This window comes from Amblyomma mixtum, chromosome 3, assembly GCF_055824585.1.
Source record: "Amblyomma mixtum isolate Tamu chromosome 3, ASM5582458v1, whole genome shotgun sequence".
NCBI lineage: Eukaryota > Metazoa > Arthropoda > Arachnida > Ixodida > Ixodidae > Amblyomma > Amblyomma mixtum.
In genome coordinates this window covers 225587886-225611207 of record NC_143014.1, presented here as the reverse complement: position 1 = coordinate 225611207, position 23322 = coordinate 225587886, and the positions used below count along the sequence as shown (strand labels likewise).

Below are 23322 nucleotides of genomic sequence, written 5' to 3'. Positions count from 1 at the left end.
TTCTAACCTTAGCTGGAACAGTCATGTCGAATTCATTGTCAACAAAGCTAACCGCATGCTAGGCTACTTAAAACGGAACTATCGCTCGGCCCCTTCTAGTACCAAGCTTCTCTTTTAAAAAACGTTAGTTCGTTCGCAACTTGAATACGCATCTTCAGTTTGGGACCCGGGCACTACTGATCTCATTAACCAGCTAGAAATGATTCAAAATAATGCAGCTCGTTTCATCTCTAATTATCACCGCACCGCTAGTGCATCCTCAATGAAATCTAATCTCAATCTGCTACCCCTCACATTTCCTCGAAACCATGCACGGTTATGCCTCTTTCATAAGATATTTTACCATGATGACTTACACGATAAATTGCTCATTCCGCCTTCATATGTATCATCGCGCATTGACAACGCTCACAAGGTTGGCATAAATTCATGCAACACTAAATGTTTCTCCGATTCATACATACCCCGCACATCTAAAGACTGGAACCGCCTTCCCTCTTCCGTTGCAACAATCGATAAATTTTGGTTATTTCAGTCTGCCGTGCGCAATATAGACCATGCGAGTTTTTCTTAACATTGTATAAAACCTACCTCCTTCCTGTGTGTTCATATATTATTTAATTTCACCACTGTGTACACTCAAACGTTATCGCGAATTTCATTGTGTTATATTAAGTGTTAGGGGACTTTGTTTACATCATTTTTTAACCAAACTTAACTGTCACTTACAGTATTACTTGTATGTTCTTGTTGCTGTGCATACTTTTTGTTTGTTTATTGATTAAAACCCACTCCCCTCTGTAATGTTTATATCCTGAGGGTAATAATAAATAAAATAAATAAACTCTGTTATGACATCAAATGTTCTGTATACCATGGTGTATGTGCTGTTTTTATGCTGACGTTACATCAACCGTCATAATAATGTACAGCATATGTGCTGCAACTGAATTAACATGACATGATCTGTTTATACGACTACACCCCATGTTCTGTTCTTATGCTGCACTGTACATTAGACAGCAAAGGTGCTAACATATGCATGTCCCGTAGCATTTACGAGCAGCCCATGGCCAGTTTTGAAAATTGACTGAACACATGCTGTTCAATGCTTTACGGCACATAATACGCAATGTTACACTCCCGTATTTTTTGATTGGGGCCAGGCCCACGTTCAGGTCAGAGGCATGCTACGCATGGTAAATATGTCATGTCTGTAGCCTGTCACTGGTAGTCGATGTAATAACACATCTGTGTGTACAAAGCTAGAAAAGCCACAAAATTTGTACATATACATGTGTCTATATGCAGTACTTCTCTGCATCTCCTTCAAAAATTTTCGGGCAGAGACGCAATCTAGGAATAAATATTGCATAGAAATTAAATAGTTTTAGAAAGTTTTAATGAAGAACACAGAGGTACAAAAAATAGCAAAAGCAAGCTATACAGAGAATCTACATTGAATGATATAAATAAAACAGTTATTTGCAAAAGCTACTAAATCCAATATCTAATCTGATATCAGAGTTCATAAACACACTAAATTTGCTCTACACAATAATCCAATATCTAAGCTCTGATATCAGAGTTAATAACCACACTAAATCTGAGCCATGCAATCCTGCCACTTTTTTTGAACTTTTCAAGCTGCTGAAGGGTACTGTGCACTTTTGGGTGGACTGAGGTTATCCTCCGGGACAACTGCCGGCTCCTTTCCTCTGGGTTCATCCCCACCAATGGCCTGAAAAGGAAAAGACACATTTAGAAGCTAGATCATCCTGCTTAGACCTGCAGAATTTTAGGGCTAGTCTAAATGCATAACTGCCGTTAGGTTGAGTTTGATTCCCAACAGTCCAATGCTCTCTTAGCGCCACTTCTGTGGAAATAACGGTACATATTAACATCATTTCATAATAAATGAACTTTCAGAAGAAACAGACACACTGCAAATTGTATGAAATGCTTCACTAAAGAAAAAGCTAAGAACACAAACTGTGGCTGCAGGACAAGCTGAACTGTTATTGTTCATGTAAAGCACTGAAAGAAAAATCAGGGTGTCAGTACAGGCCTCTGCATAAAATTTAGTTGTGATACTGTATAAACTCATGAAAGGGGTGCACTTTTTTTTAATTTGGGCTGTGAATTTGGAAGGTGTGGTCCATACATGAATTTAAAAAAAATAACGTATAACCATGTTTTTTAACTATGTAGTTCAAAACGAGGGGCACCCCATTTATGGCTGCAGCCCTTATACGAGATTATATGGTAATTAGAATTCCATGGGGTTGGATTTGCTGGTGCTAAATATACACACCGTGCCTTTACCACCGCGTTAAGCATTGCAGCCATTATCGCAAGGGATGAGTGCATGTGCTGTACATTCTGAAAAATTTGCTGTCAATGCACGCTCTAAATGTCTGCACCACCATGTACTTCGACATTTCTGGTAAAGCTAGGAGGCTCTGCATACACAATAATTTGTCTTTTACTAATTAATGCCACTAAACCAATAAGCAGGTATTTCAACATGGAGATACATTTGCTGTCACAACACTGAAACTGATATCTGAAGTAGGTTAGCCAGCATGTTGCAGAAATGGAAATGAAAGAAGAGTTCGAAAAGCCTGAACACACAACTGCTACATCTTCAGAGCCTTTTTCCACTTCATTCTTCTGTCAACATTATGTCGAAGTACAACACATTTATGCACCTGCCATGAAAATTAGAAATAAAGATAATATTGATTTCAACCCATTTGCAAATTTTTCTGAGAAATTTTATCAGAGTATGCATGAAATTTACATTATTTCCAGACTCACCTGTTGGGTCGAAAGTTCTAAGGCTCACTTTCAATGCAAAATTCAGCAATACCTTTGGCAGCATGCAGTGCTGGATGTTTGAGACATGTCGTTTTGTCTCTACACTGGCAGCATCTACCGTTTGATCAAGGTATATAATCTTGTTTCAAGCGCATTCATCCTCTACACCCCCGCCACACAGTAGCTGGCTCTGGCCTCACATTGATGTGCAGCGTCCCAAGCACTACACTTCCTCTCTGCTGCATGCATTGCTGCCTGGGAGTGATATTTCTGCTCGATTCCAGTTTTGGCTACGTGACGAGCTAAGTCTTCGCAAACTAAGCACTTTCATTTGTGACCTTATGCTCACCGAAACGCTCATATAGTCTAGAGAGCCCTGTACCTGCATGGAGCCTTAAGTAGTCACTGCAGGGTTTTCCCAGTGGTAGAGACGGAAAGGCTTACACTTGCACATGCCTGACCTTCTCTCCACGCCTTCCTTTGTGCCTATCCCTTACCTACGCTCAATGTTGATGACTGGCTAAGCCTAACTGAGGTTTGGTTTATGGGGTTTAACGTCCCAAAGCGACTAAGGTTATGAGAGACGCCGTAGTGGAGGGCTCCGGAAATTTCGACCACCTGGAGTTCTTTAACGTGCACTGACATCGCACAGTACACGGGCCTCTAGAATTTCTCCTCCAAAGAAATTCAACCGCTGCGGCCGGGACCAAACCCACGTCTTTCGGGTCAGCAGCCGAGCAGCCTAACTGAGGAATGCTGCACATAGCTCTTAAAGTAGTAGTACCTAGTAGTAGTTGGGCTGTTCACTCCCACCACTGCACACTATTCCAGTTTATGGACGGCATTGCTTACCAAGAAGCAGGCTCAGAATGTTTCTGAGGCTCTTAAAGCTATGCTTTAGGCCCCTCGAGCCTGCCCAGCTGCACTGCAGGGCAACAGGCTTGCTTACTGTTGCCTTCAAAATTCGCTGCACAGCACCCTTTGCATCTGTGCCCCCTTTTAATGCAAAATATGAGACCTGGAAAAAGAAAAAGGCTGCACTGAAGTTCAAGCACATTACGCTCATGTAGACGTGCTGGCCCTGCCAAGTACCTCAACCGCAGAAAGGGTTATGTGCATAGATTTTTCTAAGTTCACACTGTTGAAATGCATGCGTGTTTAGTCTATCTTCAGGTACAGCTCTGGTATACCAATTAAAGGACTATAGACACCAAATTTTTGCTTGAGTGTTTTCTTTCAGCTGATACCTTAGACCTTAATATACATGGATCAGCACGTGTATTCACATATACGACCATTATATAAATTGTAATTGCATTTCTTCTCGATTATGTTTTGGCTTCACAACCAAATGATGGCTGTGAAATGTATTTGGCCGTCAGGTCACATGAGGTGTGAAAAAAGTGGCAATATAACTGCTGATATGCCATTTGTTGTCGTCCCAGCTCTCGAAGCAGACTGGTTTAGGTGTTGTAGTCGATTAAAACTATGTATCAGCGTTAATATTGCAGGTTTCTTCTTCATGCCTCGAGCAACCTAAAAGTCCACCACACATCACAGCCATCGTTCAATTGATGAAACCAAAATAGCATGAGCGCATGAGAAACCAAAATATACCATTCATGTATTTTAACGTCTAACGCATCATTTGAAAGAAGAAAACGCAACTAAAATGAGGTGGCTGTAGTCTTTTAACAATACTTGAAACAAATAGCTGAGGTTTGTATAATAAAGTGTCTACAGCCACGAACAAGCTTTCCTTAGCTTCAATTTTTTCCCCTGAAATTTAATTAGTGCTCACATTGCCTCCGACATAAAAGCTCTTTGCGGAGTTGGGTTCCTACATGAATATATATACGCTAGATCTCTCAAGTAAAATGCTCTAAAGGACTAACTACATACCAAAGACTGCATGTGCTGCTCATCTTGCAGATAAGCGTCAAAAGAAATTAGTGCCTCCAGCGACACTACCGGCAAACCAGGGCAGTCTGCTGGCAGCCTCAGAGCAGCTTGAACTGATCTGCTGCGTTGCTCTTTACGCAGGTCATTTACCGTCACGAGGACGTCTGCAAGTTTTTTCATAACTTCTTTTTCAAAGCATAGAAAGTGTAAAGGAGAGACATGTTTAAGCACTTCTCTTTTTAAGATCATCTCTGAGCAACGTAAGTAAAGAAAACTAATCTGTCGACACTTCACATCTCGAGCATCTTCATTGCTGCGATTCGCATTGCTACCACTGAATTTCACTCAGTGTAGTTGTGAACTTCTAAAGACGCTGTGCCATACGACTACCCTCTCAATGAGCCATGCAAGCTACTCAGAGCAGTCATCACCGCATTTTGCATGTACAGCCAATATATCTTTGACAGCATTGCGACATGATTTATTCCACTTAAAAAGGGCTGTTCATGAAGTTTTTTTTTTCTGGAAAGATTGAAGAGGTATTAGGTGATACAACATTTCCTGTAACTTTGGAAAACGAACTCGAGATCCGTCATCTTTATCAGGAACACAAAACAAATCGAAACCATTAAACCACGACACAGATGCATTTATATTATGATTTAACTGTAAATTGAAATATATGCTTGCTCTTCTTACAGATCTGACGTCGGTGAAGCTTTTGAACTGCGTCCAAAATTGCCTGCAATGTCGCGGGTTGGCTTGCTTCCACTGCAAATAAAACAGTATCCTAGTGTAAGCATTATTCTCGTCCCACAAAATCCTCACATAATGAAAGGGCCCTTTGATCACTTTCTCATCGAAATCTTGTCATGCTATGGTTGTTGCGAGGCAACACCCAAGGAATGCACTCCCATCAAAATTTGCCAAACTTCTCGGCCCTGCCATTGAATACGCACATTGTCAGCCCATGAAAAAAGCCAATGGTCATTGAAACAAAGTAAAGCATACGGGAAGTTTCTTCTTTCCATTGTTGTGTTCATCAGTCTACAACTAGTTGTGCAATTTTCCTTTACATAGAAAAGATTTCAACAAAACAGAGGAGAAGGCAATCACTTCTCCAGCCTTCTACTTTTATGCATATCTGGACAACTACTGCAGCGACAGGCAGAGCACCGTACGAGATATGCTGAGGTCATAGGTTCAGATCTCACCAGCATTATGTGGTTTTCTTCTGCTCTTTGCTCCATATATCTCCCATCTTTGAAATGGTTATGCTAATAATTTCGCACCAATTGAAACCATCATAAAATTGGCCCCCTATGCTTCTCTCGGTTTCAAACACTGTCAGCTGGTTTCAAACACTCCGGTACTCTTGTCTGCTAGCAGCCCTCTCTACGTACAACTGAGGTTAAGCTTCTCAAAGTCTGCTTGGTTGCTCACTGGAATAGAGATTGCTAAATAGAGATTTCATGAATACTGAGGTATGGTTTTAGATTGCCAAGACAAACAGGTTAATCACAGTGAACATAATTTTTTTATAGATTAAGCAATTTGTCATTCTTTAAAATAACAGTAGCCTAACATACTTTGCTGTGGTGCTGCTGTTTCTGCTGCTGGTGGTGGAGACACCGCAGGCAGCTGCTGACCTAGGGTTGCTGACAGCCGAGGTATTGCAGCCTCGCTGGTCTCCGTCCTGGACACTGGAACCGGGAGGAGTTCTGGTTCCCTGCAGGCGGTTACAAAATACAACTACATGCAATGCTTTCCATGAGAGCTGCTCGTAATAATCCTGTCAGCTCCATACGAATTTAAAGTGTTGATATTCAAGTACTATAGATCACAGTCAAGGAAGCAGTGAATGGACTTCTCATGGTTCCCCTATTAGCACCTATGTATGTCTTTTAAAAGTCGGTACAGAAACAACAGGTAAACTTTGGCATAAAACTATTCTTACAGTTTAAATTAAAGTATGATTCACCCACTGAATGCGCAGTTTTTACTTGTTGTATTCACGGTGCATTTTAAATCTGGTTGCCAATTTCTAGTAGCCCTCCCTACCTGTCAGTTCACGACAATGAGCCTGCGACTGGGTTGGCATTGGGCTCAACGGCTGCCGCACATGTGGTCTCGCAGAAGGTGGCGGTGGCAGCCTGCGAACTGTTTTTCATACATAAGAAGGCCTAGGGGAGTGAAATACTGAGAATTTCTGAAAATTAAACAATAAACGCAGCAAACAAGCATGCAGGAAAACTGCAAGAATAACATGGGCAAAAAGTAGTGAACAGTTCAAGTCAGCTCTTGAATATACCATTGAGAATGAAGACACTACTAGGGGTTGGGTACCTTTTAGCTGGTGTGGCGGCTCCACCACCAGGCCCTCTTCATCTGAGCTTGAAAGCAAGCGCCGCTTCCGAACTTTGCGAGATTGCCTCTCATGATCAGTGTCAAGAGTCGAGGTTTGATGTCTTTTCGGCATCAGTCAGTCTGTCCAGTGCCTCCTTGAGGATATCTAAACGGGCGTGCAAACCTAAGTCAGCAGTTAATATTATTTCGCTAAGAATAAACATTACCTTTCGTGGCGACGACTCTAACTTCATGGAGGCTCCATTTTTCATCAATCAGCTTCCTTGAGGTCATTGCCTTGATGGCATCCAATTTTGTCTTAGCCGGAGGCCAATAAGCAAATGCTGATGTTGCATCATTCAAAAGCCATGACGATGGAACAACATATGTGCTCTTGTCACATAAAAACTCAACCAAATGATACCTGGGGGGGAAACAGAATTAATATTAGATATAACAAAATTGAGAAAAGCTGCAATTTTTCGTTACATCCAGTTTTCATGTGAAATCTTGGAAGGACTGTGCAGAAGAGAAACCAGAACAAAAAGATTAGATGAAATGGCTCGGCAAATGTTCACAGTAAACCCCCGTTACTCGGAAGTCTGAAACATGGAGACAATTCGTGATTACATTGACAGCAGACGTTTAAAGGGAGACCCTGGTCTTTAAAAAAAAAATTTGATTAATGAAGTCAGGTATGCAATCTTCACGGAACATGTATTTTGCCACGCTGATTCGAAATATGTAAAGTATGTAAAACAAGCCCTTGTGCACTTATGCAATATGTTAAGTTAATTTTTGGAGCTTTCAAAAAAGTTTGCAGTAGGGAGCTTGCTAAAAGTGCGCCATTGGTTTGCCTTGACATCAAGGAATGAAATAAGGGTAAAATTATCCTGCTGTCTATCATAGAACTTGAGTTAAGGTTTCTAAGTTGCCACTCCAGAAACCAGTATACCAACTTTCCTTGCCATTCCTGAAGCGGCAACTTCAAATCTCCATAACTCAACTTCTATAACAGACAGGATGATAATTTTGCCCTTACTGCACTCCTTAAAGGGAAGCTGAAACGGTTACCGAATTGTACGGACGCTCGCTCATTGAAATCACCTTCTGCACAATATGTAATTCCGAAGTTTTTTCGGCGATTTATGCTCTAGCAGGCTCGCAATACTCGATTAAATATTGGCCGTTGCTCCGCCCCTGCGCGCGACACCGGCGGGAGGAGCGCGGGCAGAGAGAAGAAAAAAAAAAGAAGCGAAGCGGAAACTACGTCATCTTCTGTATCCCCGGTCCACTCTTCACTTCCTTTCAATGGTTTTGCCTCGTTTTGCGGCGGTTGTGATCCTTTTCGCTGTTTGTTTCTCCGCTTTTGTGTGCACTTTTTCAGCTCTAACTGCACAGAGGCTGCAAAGTACTTTTCCTGCATGCTTTGAGCATCATGCCGTCCTTCTGTTCGGCGTACGGCTGCTCAAACACGAGCGGACGCGATGATGTTATATTCCATCGGTTCCCTAAAGAGAGGAAGCTTGCAGCTCAGTGGGTGGCTGCTGTCAAGCGAAAAAACTTCAAGCCGTCGAGCAGCAGCATGGTCTGTTCGGAGCACTTTCGTGACACGGACTATTTTCAGAGTTTGCCGCTCATGCGCGACATGGGCATCTCAGTGAAGAACGCACGGCTGAAGCCCGGCGCAGTCCCTTCTGTCTTCGCGCACAAGCCCAACGCATCACCACCACCACGACAAGCTTTCGCTAAAAGAAGAAGACTAGAGGTAGGTGTACAAATTCGCGTAAACGTGCAAAAGGGGGAGGGGGGAATTGCTGTTTTAGGAGAAGTTGCGCTTGTCGCGTCCGTATGCCCGTCGCGAAGTGCGGAAACGTGCAAGGGTGTGCGCGCTGTGCGGAGCCCACGAATGCCATTGGCGACGCTATGTGCTGGGCGGTTGCTGTGGGATATCGTAAGCACCCGAGTTGCTTTCGGCGGAATTCAAAGGGACAGGGAGAAGCACAGAGAGAAGCGATAGCGAGAAAGGGAATGGGAGAGCTATGCGAGTAGAAAAAGTAAACAGGTATGCGCTGCTCGCGCGCGAGTGACCAGACACTGTCGGAAATAACTGCGCGCATGCAATAACTGCACATATATATACAGAATAAATATACTGCGTGCAATTAATCGCGCACACGGCACCTGCACAAACGGCGGGGTTATGGAGGGGGATGCTGGCTGTTACCGTTACATTTTCGTCGTGCGCTGACTGATACTGCCGCGTACTCAAAGGATGCGGGTTCGATTCCGGCTGCGGCGGCCGAATTTCGATGAAGGCGAAATTCTAGAGGCTTGTGTGCTGTGCGATGTCAGTGCACGTTAAAGACCCCAGGTGGTCGAAATTTCCGGAGCCCTTCACTACGGCGTCCCTCATAGCCTGAGTTGCTTTTAAACCACAATAAACCAATACTGCCGCGGGACCTTTGCTACCGGCTCTCCGCCGCATTTGATCTTCAGAGGGAAAACGCTGATATTCACAACTTATGTCTGTACCAATCGCTTTGACAGCAGGAGTAGGGTGTGTTTTGTGGAGTGGTATGAAAAGACAGGGAATGAAATCTCGGCCTGTTTTATCTCTTGTGCTATAATTAGTCATGAACCTCTGTGTCTTGTTCTTGCAGACATTGGCCGAGCTGCTAAATGACAGCACGGAAATTCCAGCTGAAGCAGCACTAGAGGAGGACAGCCATGTGCCTAGTCCAGGGCCTTTCATCTTCAGCAACTCGCCGCCACCAGCGGCATGTGAAGAGAGTTCTCTGGCAGATGCTGTACAGCCAGACACACCGTGCACCCAGATGGTTGTTGCACAAGTTGCAGAGGCCAACACCAAGACGGCTGAAACAGCCACACAAACCCCGTTACCAGCAGAAACGTGCAGCCAATCTTCGCAAATTAATTTGAAAAAATCGACCTCAACGAAGAAAATCCAGGCAAGGTCTCGTGGTGTTTCTGTTGGTAAGTTGTGAATGCTGCAGACTCATTTCGCAGTTGTTCAAAAAGGATGCCTATCAAAGATTTAAATACAGTGTGCTGCTGAGCATGTACTTTTGTGCCCATTACAAATAGCTAATTACTGTGCGAGTTGTGTTTATGCACACTATTCCACTTATACCCCTTGTGCACCTTCTTTCAGGTATCCAGGTTGGCAGCTGCACTGCTGATGTGGGAACACAAGTAAATATGGCGCACCCCCGTGTTGAAGCTGAAGCTGTTGATTTTGTTGATGAGCCTGTGCTCGATGAGGACAGCTCCGACGATTACAGCCCTTTGGATGAGCTGGAATCAGAGTACGTAAATTTCACAACGTTGATTCCTGCTTAATTGTCTCTCTAGAAGTAAAACAACTTAGCTATGTAGAAATGCATAAACTAGTTAGCTTCTCTAAGTGCTGACTGCCAGGGAAGATTAGAAATTTGCATTCTTGTTGCATGGATGTCCGCTGTTACCTCAATTTTATATTGGACTTTTTTCCAGGTTCGAAGCTGGTGGTGCATCACAGGAGCCATGTCCCGAACAACATACGAGGAGCCGCATCTTTTTAGTCAAAGAAGAATTTCTGAAACAGCTTTTCACAACCTGCAGAGTCTGCCTTGCACCTTGTGATGTAGTGATGATTTGTGAGGGGACTCTGCTGCAGGTGCAGAGTCAGTGTGGAGCTGGCCACTATTTTTCATGGTCAAACCAGGAAATAGTGCATCAGCAACCTACTCTCAACCTGCAGCTGTGTGCAGCCATCCTTTTTTCAGGAAACAATGCCGCTACCACTCCAAGGATGCTGGCTTCATTTGGTGTGCAAGTGGTCACCAACCGGACATTTTTTAATATTCAGCGTTCTTACTTGTGGCCTGCAGTCAAAAAAGTAAGTGGAGGCTCCAAAAAGATTTTAAAGTTCTTCATCCATGAAGTGTGTGATTTTTTCTTTAGGTTTGGGAAGAGCAAGCTGTGTTACTGGCAGAAGCCCAAGAAAAGGCGGTGACACTCGCTGGTGATGGGCGTGCAGACTCGCCGGGGTTTAGTGCAAAGTTTGGCACATATAGTCTTCTAGATGTAGAACGCAACAAGATACTACACTTTGAAGTTGTGCAGGTATGTTGAAATTTCTGCTCTCATTTTACTTGCTGCCAGGGCTTGGCGTTATTCCTCACCATTAATTATGTTCATAATGCTGCCCTTTCATGGCGTGCCATGAAACCCAACGCAACACTTTTCTTACATGTAAAATTGCAGTAACATAATCGTATCTTTCAGTCCAATGAAACTGGTGGCAGTTGCCGGATGGAAAGAAGGGGCCTTGAGCTGGCTTTAGCATACCTCGAAAGTCACGGCGTCAGAGTCCAAGGAATGGTGACGGACAGACATTCACAAATAAAAGCCTTCTTCAAAAAGGAAAGGAGCGACATCAAACATGAGTTTGACGTCTGGCATGTAGCAAAAGGTACCATGAGCAGTCTTCATTGCACCTAGTGTAACAAGATGTTTTAGACAATCGTGATTTCATTCAGTCAACATCTTTCAGGGGTTTGCAAAAAACTGCAGATAGCTGCCAAAAAGGCTGGCCAGGAGGAACTTGAGCCATGGATTCAGTCCATCAACAATCATCTTTATTGGTCGGCAGCATCAAGTGATGGCCATAAAGAACTGATTGTTCCGAAGTGGACGTCGCTGCTTAATCATATCAGAAATATTCACACACATGAAGAGCAGCTTTTCCCAGTGTGCTTTCATGGAGACGTTCAGCCCAGAAAGTGGCTTCATTCAGGTATTTTTTCTGCTCGTTATTTGGGGCAACTTTGCTAAGAAGTTTTTGAATACCTTTTTACTCTCCTGATAACTCAGTGCTTTCATGTGACGAGCCTTGTCAAACTTGAATCTGAGGCATTGCAAATTAATTGAAACATCACTAAGGTGTGTAGATTGTGAGCACATGTAATTGCGAGCAGCAAGGCAAGCAGGTTTATAAAGAACTCCTTCCAGAATTTTGGCTCACTAGTTACCGTCAGCTGCAAAGCTATGGATTGCAGTTTGCCATTCAAGATGTAAACAAGTGACCTTTAGGCACCATTGACTTTAGAAAATGGATTCATCAGAACAAACTGCTTTGTCTATAGGGGAAACAAAGCTGTTTATCTTTTTCAAGTGTGCATTGCAATTTCATTTCTCTGTAAAATCCGAAAATACTGACATGCTTATTGCGTAGCTTTGGTTTCTCCCGTGGCAACTTGTAATTGCATTAGTATATTCCACAAAATCTGACTCGTGACAAGTTTGTGGCATTGTGTGCTCATGGTTGTTTCTAAAGAAAAAAAAATGGTTATACCTCACTTTTTCAAGACTCCAAGGCATACAAGAAGCTGAACGAGATTGCAACAGCTAAGGTTCTCCTATCTGACATGCCACAGCTCTCAACAAGGTTTCAAACCTACGGGTTGGAAGCATTTCATGCCCTGCTGCTGCATTTTGCTCCGAAGTCCTGCCAGTATTCTAATCCTGGAATGAAAGCCAGGTAAATTCCTAGACTTAATGTTCTTAGCATTGTGGTGAGCCTGATGGAAGACAATCGTAGTTACTGTATAAAGTGTTAGTGTTGGGATTTTTCTAGTTGTGCTGGCAACAGCGACCAGACACACACCAATGGGCATGATTTCTTAGCCAAAATCGGGCAGAATTATGACTACAGAGGGTACACTTGCCAACATCCTTGCTTTTCGGAGTCAAGCCACTAGAAGCAGCCCGTTGTGCCGGGTAAGCTTGTACAAAATAATTAGTGTCAGGACGTAGATGGTGGAGATTGCACTAACCCAATAATTGCAAACACTTCTAAACTTCGAACGGCTGGTATGGTGTCACGGTGAATCTACCAGCGCGAAAGACAGGGACGTGAAAGGAGACAAAAGTAAATGCAGCATTGTTCGAAAACGCTTTTAGATTTTTACTTGACATTTCAGTCTGTGTTAAGGTTCGTGGCGTTGCACCTATTACAAGATCCCTCAAGTATAAATAATCGGATGTTTTGAGTGCAGTATGAAGTAATTTTAATTTGCTCGCTGAATATGGCTGGAGGGAAGCTCATGCATGTTGCATTGACCCAGGTGATGCAGGTTAAGTGCATTTTTTTATTTCCTGATGAATGCTTTGATGACGTGCACCTTTTCAGGACGCGACTTGCAGTACTTCATTATAATGAGAACTGTGAAAGAAGACAAGCATGCACAACAGATGGTGTGGCTCGGTGGAATGTGAAGTACCCAAAAGCAAGAGGTGGTGCACCTACTGCTTGTCCTGTGAAGGAAAAGCCCACATTTGGTAAGCTCATGGAGCCATTGCATTTCCCCACAGGTTACAGTGGTTTTACTTGCTTACACAGGTTACGTGCAAAAGCTGATGGACTACGTTCAGTCGGAAGCAGGCAAGCACAAGTCAAGAAAGAAGCAGAAGGCGGCCTCACCAACTCCACCGCCCCTCAGCAGCTGCTATCCTCGAGTGGCAAAGGAAGATGTTGTGCAAAACAGACAGTCAAGGTTCAATTTGCAGACATGAAAAACTGTAAAACCTTCCTCTTGCTGGCCGGAAGCTTATTCTGGCAGATAAACAGTGCACAAACAAGGACAAAAGAACACTAAATATATGACTCAGTGCTGTACCAGCTGTTCTACATACAGCATCCATGCAGTCTGAGATGCATTGTGTGCGTTTGTTGTCATGCGTTGTGCAGGAGACAGACTTTGGTAGCATCTGCAAGTTTCGTCTCCTGCTGAATGCCTGTAGATGAACGCACAAGGTGCATCTCGCACTATGGACTGTGTATCTAATACATATCTAGAACTTTTGCTGGAACGCTGTGCTGTATACCTTTTTTTTGTCATTTTGTGTGCGGTTTCCCTGCCAGAATGAAGCTCCAAGGACTAGCCTGCTCACCAATCTCATATGGTTTGAAGCTGTTAATGTTGCTGTTTTTTGAAGTTATTCATGTCTACTCTGCACACCTGTTCATTTATTCATAGCCCTTGCTGCAGCGGCTGCATTTTAATGCTGGCAAAATGTAGAAATGTTTCTGTGCTACGCAGTATCAGTAGGCATTGAAGGACCCAAGGTGGCCTAATTAAACCAGAGCCTTCCGCTACTCCATACCCAATAGTCCACTTGCAGCTTTCAGGCACTGGACCTCGTATATCACACTGCGGTGTACCATTCAGTCTTGTACATATATTCTTTATGCTAAAAGTGCGTGTTGCAGTCATGGGCTTAAATTCCTTTCACCATGTAAGGATATGGCAACATAGCAATTAGCCACAAGGGTCCATCGCACCTGTCAAGAAGGAAAAAAAACGCTTGTTATTTTAGAGCTAAAACAACAGCTGGAGTTTCCAAGTTCTCTGAATCGCTCAAGCGTGTTGTACAGCCGTGTACTATATTTCTTCATGGTTTACTGTGAGTGTGGTTTCTGATGTCATGGTAGCGTCCTGCAATCAGAGGTCCTGATTGTCAAGCCCCCTTGTGTATAAGAACAAATGGATGCATATTCTGAGTATTGGACTTAGTACTCCTGTGTTGTTTTTGAACTATGTGGATACACTTGCTGCCATTGTAATTGTTGCATTCTCCCATGATAATTTGTTCCCAACCAATTCTTTCTGACTTTGGCAAAAGTGATGTAAGTGATTTCAGTTCTTAAAATATCTTGGGAGTACCATCAGTATGAAGAGCCAGAACTTTCATTTTCTTTTTTTGCAGTCTCTCAATTGGTAGCATATGTCGTACACACACTTTCTGAATACCGGTTGCGACTGTGCCATTCTGTTTCTGCAGTGATGTTTAGGTTAAAAAGGCACTTTAACATTCATATATGAATGATAATGTTGATGCTAAAATGCCCAGATGCTTAGAATTAATGCAAAACCCTCCACTAAGGGGTGCCTTTTAGCATCTTGCCAGGGTTTGGCCGGTAAAAATTTATTATACATGTACTGCGTCCAAGAAATATGCGGGTATCAAATGCACTGCCTCTTGTAGCGATTGAGAAATCTGTATTTTTTTATTCCACCTTTTTATATTAACGAGCAGTTCATACAGGAACAGTATTGACAGGACAAACTGGTTATTGAAGCTTTCTTTGCAATGAACCACTGGTCTGTGTTGGTCTACAAGGTGCTCGTCTCAGCTGACTCCATTCATCAATGCCTGCTTGACGGTCATCTGCAAACATGAAATGTGAAGTAGATTCCTTTCACGATGAAGGCACCATCTGAAGTAGGGCTCTGAGAAATTTGAGGCTAAAGGGTTAAACAAACACTGTTTTAGCCATTTGACTATGGGAATTCTTAAGTTGCGGCTTTGCCATCCTTGGTTCAGACTCGGAGAACATTGATGTGCTTGGAGTTGAAGAAATTTTGTATGTTGTGAATGACGATCTTTGTGTTTCAATCAGTGATCAACTGCCTTACAATGCCAATTCTCGCTTCTTGAGTTGATGTGCCGATAAAGTTCTTTGTATCTTGTTCAGCCTGGCATGCTTTATATGTCATGGCGTATTAATAGGGGTCACACTGAGATGAAATTAGTGGTGTTAGTGTCACTCTGACCATTTATCATTCTTCCTTTCTCCTCGCCCAGGTCACTTGATAATATGAAATGTGCCAAGAAATGCACCCACCTTATAGTATGGTTTTCAGCTTTCTCTGCTGCAATATTTCCTTTTTAACTTCTGTTGCGTGCTTTTGGCTATGGTTTTTGTTCCGAGCTTTTCCTTAGGTGCAAGGCCTGCTGATCATGCCACTTGTTTTCTTTCTTTAATTCACGTACTTCCATGATTTATTGTGCTCCAAACAGTTATGCATGTGTACATTATGAAATGTGCCAAGAAATGCACCCACCTTATAGTATGGTTTTCAGCTTTCTCTGCTGCAATATTTCCTTTTTAACTTCTGTTGCGTGCTTTTGGCTATGGTTTTTGTTCCGAGCTTTTCCTTAGGTGCAAGGCCTGCTGATCATGCCACTTGTTTTCTTTCTTTAATTCACGTACTTCCATGATTTATTGTGCTCCAAACAGTTATGCATGTGTACATTTTTTTGCAACTGAAGCAGGTTCGTTGCACTTGACAAGCGCCATTACCTGGATTCTTCCAGAATATTGTGTGGTGCTACACTTTTAGAAGCCTCTCTTCTTGTGATTCTATCTGCCTCATGCAAGAGTATTTCACTGTTACAATCTTTCTATGAAACTGTTTTTTACGAGTGTAATTTTAATTATTAAGACTATTGTAGTATTTAATGTAGGCTGAAATTTATTACTGTAGCCTGTAAGGAAGTTCACTCTAGTGATTCTAATTGTGGTAGGGAAGGGAGTGAATTTTAAGGGAGGGTAAACATAACAAGAGGCGACAGGTGAGATTATGAAGTTTTTGGGTACAGTGGTCACAGCTGACATAGTACAGTGTTAATTATTTACATGTCATTGGAAGAGGACTTTGTTCTGTTGTAAACTGAGTGGGTTGGTGAGTTATGGTAGTAATCTGTTGCCTGAAGTGTCCCTGCTTATCTGTGTTCTTGCACTGTTGATGTTGCAACATTGCAGAGCAAAACCAGACCATACAGAAAATAGCTTCCATTCTTCCTTGTTTCAGTGAGACTGCTCTCATATTTTATAGTTCAGCTCTGTAGGAAACTTGAGGGATGCCCTGTCCATGGCATGTTTTTGCTGTTTCTTGTATGTCTCCACGAACGAAATCAGTATGACATCACTAATTACCTGTGAACCACAGTTCGAAGCACATATAGGTAACACCAGCTGAATATAGCCATTTCTTTCTTTGCCTTTGAAGCAATGTGTCACGGCTTCTTGTCAGTGTAAAGACACTGTTACGGAACACTGTGTGATGGAGATTGTGAGCTAATGCAGTGCCCAATTTGGAAAATGGCGAGATTATAAATTCAGGCGCTGAAAATCAATGTGGTGCCATGAATGGAATTTGCAGATATGAAAATGAAAACACTAAAAATGAAACAGCTGGAATTATCATTGTATTGTTGGGAATGGGGGACTACAATCTCGTTCTCATGCAGCTCATTCTTAGCATGGTTTCTACAGCCCACTTGGTTCACATTCTTACTGGTGAGATGTATGCTGACTTGCAAAATCTTTGCAAATAAATTATTAATTTATTGAAAGCATCTGTGTGTTTGTTACGGTTGCATATTTATGAAGCACTCTACATAGAACTCTGGTCTTGCCAGCCATGGATGAAAATTTATTTCATAAAGGTGCTTGGCATTTGCATGAACTCTGAAAGGAGGTACAAATAATTGAACATTAGAGGAATGGCTTGTGTGCATAGCTATATAGGCTTCATGATGTGTACATACCTCAGCAAGTGTAAGGATGCTTGAATCCAGTGTAAGTGCCATCTGGAGATGGATATTTTTTGCGTATGGCACTGACCACGCAACTCGGCAGGATTCTTCTTTTGTGCCTGCCCAGTCGCTTCCACACAAGGTGCACAAACTGCCTATAAGCAGCGTACCTCATCCTCCTAAAATAAAGAATGCAGGTCAGTGAAACTGCCCAAGCTACCATATGTGCTCCTTCTCACCTGTTCACACAGCCCCTGTCGTTTCTCGATGATGTACTAGTTTCCTGTTGTGCCAGAGCAACTTGAAGCACAGCTTTATTTAGGCACACATCTTTGAATTTTTTTGTTGATGTGATGCAGCGTGCCTGCTTCTGCTTTCCCGTAATTTCGGGGATCTCTTGACAACAGGAGCTGTCTTCTTCCTCACTCATTACTGAGCAGTGCATGCAGGAACACCTGAGGTGGAAGGTAAAAAGCTGTGGTAATGTTTCAGTGCCGAGACTAGGCAAAACGTCTAAAATGGTGTTATGCATTACTCTAAAAATACGAAAAACAAACGTGCGCAAGCCGAATAATTTACGTTTACTGAAAGAACCTATGTTCAAGACCGACTGCCATACGCAGATCATGCTATCTGTTTAGTTTATTGGGGTCTAACGTCCCAAAGCGACTCGGACCATGAGAGACACCGTAGTGAAGGGCTCCGGAAATTTCGACTACCTGGGGTTCTTTACCGTGCTCTGACATCGCACAGTACACGGGCCTTTAGAATTTCGCCTCCATCGAAATTTGGCCACCGCGGCGGGGTCAGATCATGCTATCATACGGCATGCGCAAATACTGGAGTAACTGCCTGTTCCTCGAATCTATTTGTCGATAAAAATTGTATTTACAACTGGGATAGTGTATTGTGCTAACGCGCTCTAAGACTATCCGCGCTCTATGCCTGCATTACACCTGCGTACTCCTCGCAACGCAACGCAGTAAACAAATGCCTGAATGAGACACTTGCGCTGTCGGACCTCGTCAGGAGTATCGCAGTATCAACAAAGCAGCATTTATACGCGCGGGAACCGATTAGCAATCGAGATACTTACCAGTTCACATTCCCCACTCGTGAAATCGCTTCGTCGCTTTCGCTGGTAGCCAACGACGAACTGTCGCTCGTCGGGAGTGCACTAGAATGCTCTTGTGGGGATGCTTCAGGTTCAAAAAGGTAAGGGGAAGTACCGAGCTGAACTGTGGAATAAAAGCCTTCCATAAGGTAAAATAATTTAGCGCAGATTCACAATAAACACGGGCACACGTGCTCGATCCTAGTCACCTGCGTACCGAACTGGCCGCGGCAGGAGCGACGGTACCCGATGTTGACGTCACGAATGTTTCGACCAACCACAGGTGGCGACGGGGCTCGCCGCGCTTGCCTGCGGCGGTGGGCACTTATTTCTGCAAAACAAAGCTATTTATCGTTCTCTACGTTTATTTTCAATGTGATATTTGAGTTCAGGGAGCAGGAAAGTGCAAAAATGCGTCAGAAACTCGTTTTTTTTTAAAAGTGTTTCAGCTTCCCTTTAATGTCAAGACAAACCAATGTCATGCATTTCAGCAAGTTCCTTGCAGGGAAATTTTTTTAAATGGTCTCTCCAAATGACTTGCATAACATATTTCACAAGCACACAAGGACTTCTTTCACATGAAACTAAATTACATATTTAGAATCAGCACACAAAAATACATGTACCTTGAAAATTTCATAATTTTGAGTTCATTAATAAAAAAAAATTTTTTTCAAAGACTAGGGTCCTCCTTTAGCTGTAGAAAATATGGCACAAGCTGGCTCAAAACATATGAAAAAGTGGAAAGAAAGCTAGCCTCTTTCCAAATGTGAGGACCATACCCTTGCAGGCTATGTCAGAAGACGCATAAGGCAAGAGCTGCTGACAAAGCCCACGACCAGCATAACAAGAAACTGTGGAAGAATTGCATGGATGGTTGTACAGGCTTTCAACATGCTCAAGCTCTTCACCTATAACAATAACCTCAGATTCACACTGCAAAAAGTTACAGATGCCTATGATACGACCATCTTTCAAGAGTGCAAATCTCTCAGGCCCTGCAGTCGTTAAATCTGAATTAGCAAAGCTTGCCTTTCGGAACTGTGCTTGACACTGAATTCCACAAGTCGGGCCATCAGAATGTCAAGATGACAGAACTATTCGGCAGGTATTGGTTGTGATGGCTGCTGGCAACTTCGTAGGGGAGAGGCTGTGAATTTCCTCAACCCATTTGACAAGCTGTTCAAGAGGCTTTCTGCCTGTCCGCACAAGTCGCTTTACCTTTTGCAGGTAATTTTCAAAAGGGAAGGCACTAAATGTGTCCAGTGGACCAAAATGCAGGCTATCACTAGGCAAATGGACCAGGTTGTGAATACTGTACACAGGAAACTCATTGCCATACAGTGAGATTCCACATTCCACAAAATAGTGCATTAACTGTTCTGCATACTGAACACGACACCGTAGAGAGGGACACACGAGGAGAGCCACCGCTACATGAAGGGTCAAAAAGTGCTCATACAGCTCTGCAGGCAGAATGTCTTTCAGCACAAGTGGGCCAGCATAGAGAACAAAAAAACGAAATTCTGTAGCTTTCCACCGGTTAACTTCATCTACACCTCGACATTTTCTGGGGAAGTCTTTTGGAATTTCACACCTCAGTGCATGAAGGTGAGCAGATAACCTACCCACGCGAGCTGAATTCAATCGCACAGACAGGTCTCCTTTCAGCCAAATTAGCATCAGTCTTCTTGTGACACCTAAACATACAAGATGCATATAATCAAGCGGAAAAGCTGTTACCATTCCCACTTCAAGTGCCACAAAAGGAGAGTGGCCTTTGTGGTGGTCTTCGTCTTCCTGCTGTGCAAAGGCAGAGTCAGTACGACGAGGTGCCCTAGTGTTTGGAAACGTCATGCGCCCACGAAAAACACCCTCCGACGTGCACTTCTCACACCCTGACCTAGCATTGTGAGCTTTAGTTGCCTTCAGAAATGCTCTGGCAGGGGCATCACATATAAATGCTCTCAGCGAGACATTATCGTGCATGCTGCTGTGCCATCTTCCTGTGCTGAGGACCTCGGACAGTTCCTCCACGAATGGCTGGACAAATTCATTGAGCAGAGGCTTACTGACGCCACAAAATGCCCCAACCAAACAAACGCTGTCATCCCTGCGGTGTAGCGGATGATGCAACTCCACAAGAATGCACCAAAACTCCTTTCCACTGCTTTTGAACAGTGGAAGGCCATCAACATTAAAGCTGATTTGGCAAGCAACACTCGGTAGTGGCTGCATTCGGTCGAGTAGAGTGGATATGCTCCTTTTCAAGCCGAAATGAAAGTACTGCCCATTGCTCAAACGATCTATGTCTACAACGGATGGCATGGCAAGAAGTGCCCGTGCAGAGCCTGGCAACTGTGGCAATTTAGATTTTAGAATTTGCAGCAGGCTGTCAATGCTTGCATGCGTTATGTTGTTCTCTACAGCCCACCTCCTCAGAGAAGAGACAATATCTTCAGGTTGACTGTCAGCGTCGACAGCTACCCCATTATCATCAGATGAGGACAAACTGTGACCTGGACTATGTGCCTGATCTTGAAAGTTCCGCAGTTCATTGGACACACCTTCTGATACTAGAATTTGAGCTTCCTCTGTGTGCTCTTCTGGCTGTACATGAGATTTGCTAGCAGGACCGTTGTTGGCAAACTTATCAATACGAGATATGCTTGCTTCAGCTTCTGCATTAATTTCCCTCCTTTGCCTTTTCTGTGACAGTTCTGCATCAGAACACCTAATCATATTGCTTCTCGACACTACCTATATGCGATTAGCTAGCTGCTGTGCACCACTACTGAATCTCGAAATTCACCTTTCAGGAGGAGCTGGCTTCCAGTTCTCGAGATTCATCCTGGAAACACAGAAATTTAAAGTGCCACAAGAAATTATAACGCACAATTCTCACAATTATAACGCACACTCTGCACTTCAGATAGTGTACAACATACCACGATTCTGATCAAGACATGGCCAGGTCAGTGTTGACATCCTTCTGGCATTAAAACATTTCAGCAAGACTGACAAGGCAATAGAGTTACAGAAATCTGAAAGCCAGCTTCCTTGCACCAGAAAAGTCCTTCACCATGGGCACTGGTTTTTGGGGAAGAAATTAGGTACATCAGTGAAGAGTTCCACAGTCTGAGAAATGCTGAGTCTCCTTCACGTTCCTGCTTTATGCAGCTATTGCATTTAAGGTATTAAGCACAGTTCACCCAAGCTACTGCTTCGCAATGGGGGATAAAACAAAGCTGTGCAGCATTCAGTGGCTCTGCAGCCAAGGCTATGAGGTAAGGGGAGACGGACTGTCTCCATGCCATGGGAAGTGCATGTGCATGAGGCTCACAACGGAAATCTCTAGCGCGGCTCCAAACTTCTAGCTGCAGGAAGAGCAACACCACCCCAGTGAGGTGTTTTTGCTTCGCAGAGAAGCTGACTGCTAATTTCTGCACCCCCCAATATGCAATCAGTTTTATTCTGTTTTGCTACATCGCTGGCCCTATTTTAATATCCATGCCATACGTACAGAAGCAGCAGCAGTAAATGCTTAGGGCCTTAAGTTTCCTAACGCTATTTTCAGATTTGCTGCTACATGTCCACATTTAATATAATTTTACACAAGTCACAATGATAGTAAACGCTTGCAAGGCAGTCAAAAATTTTACCCGAATATAAACACTGATGAGTGATTTTGGGAATGTTGCTGAAATGCAATATAAAAATTATTCTGCTATTGTTCTTTGACAAATCAAACAGCCATAAACTCGCATGTTAGCATACAAGCTGAGATATCTGTCAGAAGTGCTGGTAAAAATGGAACCCTTCTCATTAAAAATGCAGAAGAGGTATGTCCAATTTGACTGAAAGTTGACCATTTGCTACTTCATTAACCATTAAACATTTGCTACTAAGTTAACTATTTGCTACTGGTTAGAAAGTTCAATTGTTACTACAAAATCATGTGCTTTTTTGCGAGTGTAATCGGGACAAGAGTACACACAGCTCGGGCGAATGAGTTGTGGTGTACTGATCAGTACGCTGCAAATGGCAGTAATGCTAATGCCATTATATTTATGCGTGTGGCACCGCGCGAATGGCGCTAAAACTTAAGCACTCAGTGGCATTTCATTCGAACGTGTGGCACGGGTATAACAAGAACTGTAAATGTATGTTTACTTATTTTCAATAACATAGCCATTTGGTGCATATCTGTTTCCACTTGCATCACAAAGCAATTGAGAGAACACGGGATAAAATAACAGATGCTTCTATTCATCTTAAAGAACGCAGACCACAACGTCATTTTTGCCAGCGATGTTTGCTTTCGAATCGGCCAATAGCAAGATTTTTTTAAAAATCTGGCACATAAATATGGGGGAAGTGATCGCGCGTATTGCATGCACTCGCAGAAAGAATGAATGAAAGTACATGCGCGCCTAAGTCCGCAAAGCACGTGTAGTCCGGCGCGCCTATCCGAAAAGCACGTGTTGCGAGTCCGGAGTGTAAATGCAGAGGCCCAGAAAACCAATGCACAGGCCCAGCTTTCAAATTTGTTCACTGGCACACGGTGATATTAATTAATAGTTCTTTATACCTCGTTGGCTTATTTCAAGCGCTGGTGTTAATCTGAAAACATTTTTCACACTACAGCACACATAATTTTTTTTAGGGCTATCTTTTTATGCCACGGCAACGTTACCCGTAAATTACTGTGCGACCACCGACCTGCAAGTGCTACAGAACTTGTGACCGCG

At 43.2% G+C, this 23322-nt stretch overlaps 2 protein-coding genes across 3 annotated transcripts; one reads left to right on the top strand and one right to left on the bottom strand.

The window, feature by feature from the left end:
- The first annotated feature begins 8353 nt into the window (after positions 1–8353).
- Positions 8354–17274, top strand: LOC149353879 (uncharacterized). 2 transcript variants are annotated; one of them, XM_089582918.1, is made up of 10 exons: positions 8354–8836; positions 9732–10065; positions 10244–10397; positions 10585–10969; positions 11035–11196; positions 11359–11545; positions 11627–11869; positions 12442–12613; positions 13265–13413; positions 13475–17274. In XM_089582918.1, exons 1-10 carry the CDS (start codon positions 8507–8509, stop codon positions 13645–13647), a joined length of 2289 nt encoding a protein of 762 aa, XP_089439044.1. In that variant the 5' UTR covers positions 8354–8506; the 3' UTR covers positions 13648–17274. The 2 variants fall into 2 exon arrangements, with proteins under 2 accessions (XP_089439044.1, XP_089439043.1); XM_089582917.1 differs by having other exon boundaries at positions 13265–17274.
- On the bottom strand, positions 9456–18899 carry LOC149353878 (P2X purinoceptor 7-like). The gene is made up of 5 exons (XM_089582926.1): positions 18789–18899; positions 18554–18695; positions 17697–17912; positions 17470–17636; positions 9456–17389 (listed from the first exon to the last, which is right to left on the bottom strand). Exons 3-4 carry the CDS (start codon positions 17900–17902, stop codon positions 17471–17473), a joined length of 372 nt encoding a protein of 123 aa, XP_089439052.1. The 5' UTR covers positions 17903–17912; positions 18554–18695; positions 18789–18899; the 3' UTR covers positions 9456–17389; position 17470.
- Between the last annotated feature and the right edge of the window lie 4423 nt (positions 18900–23322).

What these genes read in the sequence shown, in the direction of transcription:
- LOC149353879 (XM_089582917.1), top strand. Translation starts at nt 8,507, where the DNA reads ATGCCGTCCTTCTGTTCGGCGTACGGCTGCTCAAACACGAGCGGACGC. An exon ending in CTAAAAGAAGAAGACTAGAG is followed by an intron (nt 8,837 to 9,731) that starts GTAGGTGTACAA and finishes TTGTTCTTGCAG; the next exon opens with ACATTGGCCGAGCTGCTAAA. An exon ending in TTGGATGAGCTGGAATCAGA is followed by an intron (nt 10,398 to 10,584) that starts GTACGTAAATTT and finishes ACTTTTTTCCAG; the next exon opens with GTTCGAAGCTGGTGGTGCAT.
- LOC149353878 (XM_089582926.1), bottom strand. Translation starts at nt 17,902, where the DNA reads ATGCACTGCTCAGTAATGAGTGAGGAAGAAGACAGCTCCTGTTGTCAA. An exon ending in GACAGGGGCTGTGTGAACAG is followed by an intron (nt 17,637 to 17,696) that starts GTGAGAAGGAGC and finishes TCTTTATTTTAG; the next exon opens with GAGGATGAGGTACGCTGCTT.